Source organism: Pollicipes pollicipes, unplaced genomic scaffold, assembly GCF_011947565.3.
Source record: "Pollicipes pollicipes isolate AB1234 unplaced genomic scaffold, Ppol_2.1 Scaffold_4295;HRSCAF=5057_pilon_pilon_pilon, whole genome shotgun sequence".
In the NCBI taxonomy this organism is placed as follows: domain Eukaryota; kingdom Metazoa; phylum Arthropoda; class Thecostraca; order Pollicipedomorpha; family Pollicipedidae; genus Pollicipes; species Pollicipes pollicipes.
The window spans coordinates 161000-169643 of NW_023596461.1; the positions used below are offsets into that span (position 1 = coordinate 161000).

Genomic DNA, 8644 nt, shown 5'->3' on the forward strand with positions numbered 1-8644 from the left:
CGGCCGCGGCCGCCAGCAGCCCGGTGGGTGTGGCCCCTGACCCCGCGCGGCCGGGCGACGGCGCCGGGCGTGGCCGGCTCCGCTGCTGGCCGGCGGCCGTCCGCCGGCAGCGCCGCTCTGCTGAGCTGGAAGCTCCAGCCGGGCCACAGCGGTCCCGCCGCCCGGCGGTCGACTAACACGATGATGATGTGCGGTGCTTACGAGTCGTGATGCTCTGTTTACGGATCATTCCAGGGTCGAGAGTCAGCGGTGTGTTAAATGTGAATTTCTGGGCTCGTTTCGAGGACCGGAAAACGCGATAATAGGCCTCGTTGCCAGACGTTAACTCGTATGCCGGACCGGAAGAATCAACATTTAAAGGCGTTTTGCGTGCACCAACGGCCGTTTTGCAGTGCCCCATGCCAGGGGTGGAGCGGGCCGACTATGCTGCCGGCTGGCGTGTTTACGCCGGGCGCGTGGGCGGCCGTGGCGCCGTGGCTGTGTGCGGCGGGCGTCAGACGCCGGCCCTGACGCGACCGCTCGTGCTCTCGTCACCAGGCGCCGGCGGCCCGGCCATGGTTCCGCCCAACCGGCGGCCGTCGAACCCGACGGTGCCGGCCGCCGCGCCGGCCGCCGCGCCGCCGCCGCCGCGGCAGGCGCCGCCGCTAGCCACGCCCAACTCGTCCAGCCTGCACCGCACGCTGCAGGCGCCGCCGCCGCCGCCGCCCGGCCTCAAGCCCAGCGCGTCGGCCGGCCAGCTGCCCAGCAGGAGCGTGCCCAGCAGTCCGCAGGTGGGCCGCTGGCCGCTGAGCCGGTGACTGGTGACCGGGTCCGCCGGGTGTTGGATGCTGGCCCGCCGCGGCCGACACGGGACTCGGCTGCCATGAACTAGAGTTAGCTAGTCGCATTTTGTCTGCGCTCGTTATACGTAGTGCACGGTGTGGTTCTCTTTGCTCATGCTCGGTTTTGTGCTGTGACGCTGTGCCGGATACCATTTCGTTGACGGCTCTCGGGTTACGCATTGTGTACATTGCTCGCCGCAGTTCGCTTGCTTGCTGTGACTGACCAACCGAACTCCGTGACCTGGCTTCCTCCGGTCGCCACCGCTTCCGCCCTGTCCTGCTGCTGTCCTCTGCCCTCCGCTCCTGTCCGAGGGGCCACCGCCGCGGCGTCTGCCGCCTCAGATGGTAAGGGAGGCCCCCTAGTCCTGCTACCGGCCGCTGTTGCCCCGGTCCCGCCCGGTCGCCCGCCTCCGCTGCCAGCCCCGCCAGCGGCGCCGCGCCGGCCCGCCAGCTGACCGCCCGCCGCCCGCCCGCAGCCCGGCCAGCGGGTCGCCCTCAAGCCGAGCCACTCGTCGTCGACGCTGCGCCGGGAAGCGCCGCAGGCGCCGCCGGCCGCCGGCCGGTCCTACCTGGTCTGTACACGTCCGCCATGCGGCCTGCTCTGGCAGCTTGTGCCGCCGTTGGGTGTGTGCTCCGTCGAAGCGGTTGTTGGTGTGGCGGTGGCGGTGTGTGACGCGGCGGCGCGGGGAGAGAGGTGGCGGCGCGTCTGACGGTCTGGCCCGCCGACAGGTGTCCAACGGCACGGCGACGGTGGGGCGCAAGTTTACCGCGCCCGCCGTGCGGCCGGCGCTCAACCCGAGGCCGGCGGTGGCGCCGCTGCGGCCGCCCGCCATCAAGCCGCCGCCGCCGCCCAAGTCGCCGTCCGTGCAGGGCCTGGGCAGCGGGCCGCCCAGCCTGCCCGGCCAGCCGCCGCCGCCTCCGCCGCCGCCCGGCGCCAAGCCGCCGCACGTGGTGCGCGCGCACAGCATGCGCGCACGCGGCAATCTCTCCGAGGACGAGGAGAAGCGCAAGTCGCAGGACGACATGCGGCTGGGCGGCACGCTGCGGACGGCGCCGCCGCCGCCGCCGCCGCCGCCGGCCGGCACGCAGCGCGCGCCCGGCCGCGGGCCGCTGCGCGCGCCCTCGGAGCGGCCGCCGCCGCCGCCGGGCCGCGCGCTGCCGCCGTCGCAGCCGCCGCCGCCGGTGCCGACGTCGGCGCCGCCGCTGCCGCCGCACCGGGCCGGCCCGCCGCCGCCACCGTCCCAGGTGCGGCAGGGCGGACAGGTGAGTGACGCTCTACGGTGCTCGCCGCGCGGCCCGACCGGCAGCCGGCGGGGCGGTCGCGTGCTGTCTTCGCGGATCCTGCGCGGGTGCAGTGGCGGCGCTGCCGGCAGCCGCCGCCTGCCCGGTGCTGTGGCACTCGCGGGTACCTCGATGTGGTCCTGGTAACTGTGGAGCTCTGTTCGATGTCTTAGGTTAGACTGTGGCGTGTTCTGTCCCAGCCGCCGCCGCCGAGACTCAGGCTGTGACGTGTGTTACAGGCGCAGGCGCCGCCCCCCGCGCCGCCGCCGCCGAGACTCAGGCTGTGACGTGTGTTACAGGCGCAGGCGCCGCCCCCCCGCGCCGCCGCCGCCGGGACTCAGGCTGTGACGTGTGTTACAGGCGCAGGCGCCGCCCCCCCGCGCCGCCGCCGCCGAGACTCAGGCTGTGACGTGTGTTACAGGCGCAGGCGCCGCCCCCTGCGCCGCCGCCGCCGCCGCCGCCGCCGCCGCCGCCCCCGCACGCGTCCGGCGCGCGCCGCCGCCGCCGCCGCAGCGACTCTCGTCCTCGGCCCAGCACCGGAACTCGTTCAACGCCAACTCTGGCGCCACAGGTGAGGCTGGCTCTCGGCACGCCAGACCAGCCCGAATGGCCTGTTCTTGCGCACCATCGGAGGCTCGGAGAGGATGGCCATTGGTCTCATACATTTGGTAGAAGCTTGCTTATTTATTGGCCATACGTCGCGGGGATTGCCGCTCGAAATGTCAGTTTCTATTTCTGCTACGGAAGGATTAAGTTGACCCGCCCGAAAATGGCATTTTCAAGGTTGCAAGTCCTTGTGCTCGCAGCTCCGCCGGTGGCGGGGCTCCCGGCGGGTCGCTTCACGCCGTCAGAGGCCCCTCGGTTAGCTCGCGACCAGTGGTTGCGAATTTGAGGCATGCGGCAATCGCGCCTGGTTGCCGTTTAAGTCAACTTATCACAGCTGCCCAGTGGTGGTCGTAAGGTCACGTACGCGTTTCGCTGAGCTCACAGACGGCGAGCGACCGTGCGGCAGGGCGATTGCACGGGTCAGCGAGCGCGCCCTTTGCACGCTACGTAGTTGATAGGTGTATTTTAAGCTCAAGACATGTCTCATGATAACACCACGGTCAGGACGGAATGGCTGCTGGCCTGAGGCACGCAGCGTGCCGAATTGGGAAACGGGACTCAGCATGACGAACGCGACATGCTTTTGCCGTTGAGACGGCAGCACAGTCGCATGTCACCGTGTTTTTATCACAGACCCCGCATCCTTCCCCCGTGTAAACACGGTGTGCTGGTGTCGGCCGGCCGGTCGCCAGCGCCGCCGAGCCTCACCGACGCTCGCGGGAATCTGATGCTGACCGCGACCGCTGCGTTCGCAGACTACGAGCGACGGTTCTCCGACCGGTTCCACAGCCTGTCGCAGCTGCCGCCGCCCGAGCCGCTCACAAACTGCTACAAAATCTACCCCAGCAAGAACCGTGAGTGCACGCTCGTGCGGCGCGGCCGACCGGTGCGCTCCGACGCGGGGGAGTGGCCGGTCAGCTCCCTCCAGGTGTCCGTCACCTGTCGTCGCGACCGCCTGCCGCGGGCCGCTGGCGAACCCCGCGATCTGTGACGCGATCCGGCCGCCTGAGTCAGCGGCGCCCGTATTTGGCGGCCTTCCGTACGGGGCCGGGAGGTGTGGGGCGGGCGCGGCGGGTCGCGCGGGACCGGTGGCACGAGCCGGGTCTGGCCGAGGCGAGCGCTGACTCAGCCCGGTACCATGAGCCGCGCGGCGCGCCAGATGCCGACCGACGCGCCGAACGGGCCAGGCGGGAGTCCTCGCCCTCCGGAACGTCCGCACTGTCGTGTGTGTGTATACATCCCGCGGCCTTCTGGGCGCGGGGAGACATGAGCTGGCGTGCTCGTTTCTAGGAATCAGTATGCCCCGTCTTGTGAGTTGTGTTGACCGGGGCTCGTAGCGCTTGTGTGTGGACGTCGCGGAGACCGTTGAGCCGGCGTCGCGAATCACCGGCGCCGTCGTCGTGGCCTGGAGCGGCCGCCGGCACTCCCGCGTTCCGCGCGGTGCCCGTCTGCCGGCGCTCGTCCGTGCTCGTGTCCCCTTGTATGACGGCGCCCGTCCGCGCGCCGCTAGGTTTTGTGGGCGAGGTGTTGCTGCCGGGCCTGGCCAGCGGCGGCCTCTGCCGCTCCCAGTCACACCAGGTACCGGCGGCGGCCGCGGCGCGGCGCGGCGTGGCGTGGCGCGGCGTGACTGACCCCGGCTGGCGCTAACCCACGGCTGGCGCGCGGCCAGGCGCCGTGCACGCGGTCCGCGCTCGGCCGGCCGGCGGACGACCGGCGCCGGCGGGCCGGACCTAGCGGCGAGAGACACTGCTCCGGATGGGCGCGAGGCAGCGCGCGGAAGGCGAGCGCGGCCGCGTGGCACCGACACTAACACGGCCTCGCTCCGCGGGCCGGGCGGGGCCGGCTGGCGGTCTGCTACTGGGTCGGCCGGCCGGCGGTGGCGCCACCGGCGCCGACGAATCGGCGGCCGGGCCGCGCCGTCCAGGTGGCGCCACCGCCGACGCTGTGACTAACGCGACGGCCGCTACGACCGCGCTGGATGACGTCCGCCGCCCGCCTTCCGCCGTTTTGGTACCGGTGCCGTGGCTCCTTTTGTGTGCGCGTGACTTTATTTTTGGTCATCGCAACTGGAGTTTTGTTCTTACTCTCCTGCTGTGTCGCACCGCCTCTCCGTGTCCCTTGTCGATCTCCCATCCAGTTCTTATACCATTCACGGCGCCTTCGCTGTTGCTCCTCGATCCTTCCCCGTATTTCCCGATGCCATCGCTACCTCTCGTTCTCCCCGCGTTCACCTCATTTTTGCGTTCCTTGTGCGCCCTCCCTGGCTCTGTGCATGTCGTCCTTTCTTCCTCTCCGTGTCTCGTTTTTCCTCTTCCTCCTGTGCCCTTCATCTGCACCTTGCTTCTTCCCCTCCCTGGGCCTTCATGCCGTCTTCTCCCCGCGTCCCGTCGTATCTCTCCCCTCAATCCCAGCCGGCCCGACATCCGCACCGCGGCATCATAACCCCTGGCGGCGGTCTGAGCGCCATCTAGATGTGTTGCGATGATCCGCTCGCTGGATTTGTCGAGTGGTCCGCATGACGGCGTTCTCGTTCAGCACGTTCTCGCCGTGTATCGTGGATGCTTGGTGACATACCGTGTTGTTGGATACCGTGATTGCCCCGAGTCTGCGTCCCTGGTACAGCACGGATAATTGGAAAGAAAGTGCGCTGAGCTAGCTGGGTGCTCCGTGAGCATATGTTTCGGTTGTGCGTGGTGCGGTGGGCGGTCCTGTCCGCCTGTGCGGTGGGCGGTCCTGTCCGCTTGTGCCATGCGGCGCGTGTCTGCAGCACTGCCACGCGCCGCCAAGCCGTAGACCGCGGCCGGATCATTCACTGCCCGGCGCTGTCGCCCCGCCGTATCGGTGCGTCGCTGCTCTGTGCCGCCCCGTCACCGGGCGTCCCGCGTGCTGACCCCCCCCCCCCCCCCCGCCGTATAGGTGCGTCGCTGCTCTGTGCCGCCCCGCCACCGGGCGTCCCCGCGTGCTGACCCCCCCCCCCCCCTGCCGTATCGGCGCGTCGCTGCTCTGTGCCGCCCCGTCAACCGGGCGTCCCGCGTGCTGACCCTCCCCCCTCCCCCCCCCCCCCCGCCTTGTCCGGCCCGGCTGACGTCGCCCCCCCCTCCCCCCGCTTTTCAGAGCGTCCCCGCAACAAGCGTCCCCCCGCTCCGCCCCCGCCGCCGACGCAAGTCCAACTCGGCCACAAACTGTACGAGAGCGGCGGCTCGTCCTACGCCTGAGGCCCTGACGGCGACCGTGGAGCTGCCTGGCGGACGAGCGCGGAACTTCGCCGCGGAGGCGGTGTCAGAGGCCGCCGCCTGCGGGCGGTGGCGAGTGTGAGTCACGTGCTATGCAATCGAAACGGGCGTCTTAGTAATAATGCGGCGCTGTTGTTGTTGGTGTCGATTTACGACTGCTGGCATCGCTAGTAGGTGGACGCATGGGTTACACGTTCAGTCCCGGGCGCACCTTGTTAACTTCACTGCTGGCGAGGCCGTAGCACCGAGCACGGTTCACCGGGGTGCGGAGCTGGTCGAGGGGGTCAACATCTGGCGGTCGGCCGCCGGCGGGCGAGACGCCGGCTGTCGTCGCTGCGCGGCCGGTCGGGCGGCCGGGCCGATCCCGTCTGTGATCACGTGCAGCACAAAGCGGCGTGGCGCGGCGTGCGTGCGCCCGTGCCGCCACGCCCGGGGCGGAGTGTGGGCCTGCGTCGCCCGCCGCCCCGGCTCAGCCAGCAGCGAGGGATGACGCCCGGGCCCCTGCTCGGGGCAGCCAGCCGGTCGGCTAGCTCGGGAGCGGCGCCGCGACGAGCCAGCGGCGTCTGTTTTTGTGACTCGTCGGCTGGTGCGCGCCCCCGCTTTTTGGGGCGGCCGCCGATCCGGCGCGTACCGCGTGGTCCGGAGGGCGGCGGCCGGCGCCGGCTCTGCAGAGCGCGTGACGGCCGGGCGCGCCCCGCCGCCTGCCCGCGGTCGAGTCTCGCGTGAGCTCGAAGGTCGGTGGGACGCCCGCCAGCGGGACGCGCCCGTCAGGCCCCGCAGGACGCGGCCAGCGGCCCGACAGCGGGACCGGCGCGGGGCTCGTCACTCTGCAGGAGCCGGCGGCGCGCCGCCGCCCGTGTCGGGATTGGTTCGCCTAACGCCTCGTCTCAAAGTCACAATCGTCGGACGCCGATATGCGGCGCACGCGGAGCGCGGCGCACGGGCGCTTCAGGGTGCGTTGGGCACGCCTGTGACGGACGCGGCAGTGTGCACGTGTCGGGGGTGGCGCCGCGTCGGCCGGCGCGTGAGGGTGGGGGCGGACGCCGAGCGCTCGCCGCGTGTGACGATTGGCCCCCGGCCAAGGCCGGCGCCGTTTGGTAACGTTTTAGTGAGACATAGTTTTGGTAGATATGCCGCCATCGATATCGATAGCGACTGTGTAAATAAGAAAATAATGCATTGTTAATATATAAATATACATATTCGTCCCTGAGGCGCTTCGCAGCAGTTGTGTGATGTGTGGATGATGTGGCCTGGGTCGTGACGAACAGCGTAGCCGACCTCAGTTCAAAAGGCTGGAGGTTGAAAACTGAGCAAGAGATGGGCCTTCAGGTCTTCAAATGAAGTTGCTGAAGAATCTGCCGCTGGCTCACTTACGGTACTAGCTTCTGTCATCCACATGACCGCGTTTTTGCCAGCGCTGACAGCGGAGGTTCATCAAAGACTACGTTGCCACGTAAATCGTCCTACGCTGGAGATACGCAGACGCCTTCGGTGGGGTGGCCGTCACAGGCTAGGGACATCACGACGGGTAATTGCGCGCTTTCGCCGAGGAAGTTTCAGTTGACGACTGGGTCAATTCTATTTATGGTGTCACTTCCCGTCACGCGGCGCGATGCATTGGAACGTGGCGTTATTCACTGGCGGGGGCCAGTTCTGTCACTGGTGGGCGTCAATATTTCGGACTGTGCTGGAGCCCGTTCGTGCGCTTTCCCCATCCGGTGCCACCGTGTCGCGCCATCGACACGATGGTGACGGATGTACCCCCAGTCCTGCGATGTGCTCCCGGCCGCGTCCCTGCCAGTACAATGCGCAGACCTCCGGGTTCTTGTGTCGTCCGTGGCTTTCCTAACCCCAGGACGAAATTTGTTTCACGCGTATCTGTTCCACACCTGCGTCACCGCAGTTCACTGAACATTGTGCGGTCTGGCCGGACATACAGTGGTCGTTTGGGCAGATGTCACAACTGCCGCGTTACGTACAGCCCGTGCGGCCCCATTACTTGTTCGTGTGGAATCGTTCCACTTAGCGAACGTGGGTATGATGAACTGTCCCACACCCGTGCCAGAGGCTGCAAGTAACACTAAGCAATAACCCAACCGAAGCTCCGCCTCGTATTGCAGCGCACCGAAGCTCGTGAATTTCTCAGAGATGAGCCGAATTTCAACGTCTGTGATCATATCACGCTTTGTGTTCAGACCGGTCTTCCATTCTTTATAACACTTTATTGTATCCTGCGGTTTCTCGAATGCGTGTGGAGACGACCAGGGCACACGGCTTGTAATTGAGGCTGGAATCCATTTCGCATAACTACATTCGACACGCTCATGTGCGCGGACTGGTTGTCCACCTCGCACAAACAGCCGCATCATTCGTTGCAATATATTCATTATGGCTTGGCGCATATACGTTGCAATAACACTAGATTAGTGATTGTATAACAGAGTTACAGGACAACGCGGAGGCGGGCCAGGCAGCGAGGTCGGGTCAGGCCAGTCAGGTCAGGTCAGGAGCCAGTCGCCGTCCCCGCGAGCCCGGCTCCATACACCTCATCAACACCCGCACGGGGGCGAATCAACTGGCTAAACAGGTATCACATAAACCTAAGTACAGCGGAAGGCTGTGGGCTGACGCCGGCGTGCGAGCGCAGGCAGACTCCGGCAGAGCATTATGCGTAACAAGGGGCGGTGGCCGACGCAGGGG

General features: G+C 67.9%; 2 protein-coding genes and 1 long non-coding RNA gene across 3 annotated transcripts in view; all 3 read left to right on the plus strand.

Moving 5' to 3' along the window:
* Positions 1-554: 554 nt before the first annotated feature.
* LOC119096477 (formin-like protein 5) lies at positions 555-2088 on the plus strand. The gene is made up of 5 exons (XM_037219393.1): positions 555-590; positions 636-770; positions 1298-1393; positions 1551-1717; positions 2067-2088. Exons 1-5 carry the CDS (start codon positions 555-557, stop codon positions 2086-2088), a joined length of 456 nt encoding a protein of 151 aa, XP_037075288.1.
* A 505-nt stretch (positions 2089-2593) lies between these two features.
* On the plus strand, positions 2594-6531 carry LOC119096779 (uncharacterized). The gene is made up of 3 exons (XR_005094082.1): positions 2594-2673; positions 3464-3562; positions 5823-6531. It is a non-coding gene; the product is annotated as an uncharacterized LOC119096779 (long non-coding RNA).
* Positions 6532-6855: 324 nt separating this feature from the next.
* The window catches only part of LOC119096478 (WAS/WASL-interacting protein family member 1-like), a 10572-nt gene continuing 8783 nt past the window's right edge, over positions 6856-8644 (plus strand). Inside the window, exon 1 of the mRNA XM_037219394.1 lies at positions 6856-6894. Within this exon, the coding sequence (XP_037075289.1) occupies positions 6856-6894 (39 nt within the window). The remainder of the gene's footprint in view (positions 6895-8644) is intronic.

Excerpts from the sequence above, each read along its gene's own strand:
- LOC119096477 (XM_037219393.1), top strand. The coding sequence starts at position 555 with ATGGTTCCGCCCAACCGGCGGCCGTCGAACCCGACG. Across the intron at positions 591-635 it reads GGCGGCCGTCGAACCCGACG|GCGCCGCCGCTAGCCACGCC; the intron begins GTGCCGGCCGCC and ends CCGCCGCGGCAG. Across the intron at positions 1,718-2,066 it reads GGCAGCGGGCCGCCCAGCCT|GTGCGGCAGGGCGGACAGGT; the intron begins GCCCGGCCAGCC and ends CCACCGTCCCAG.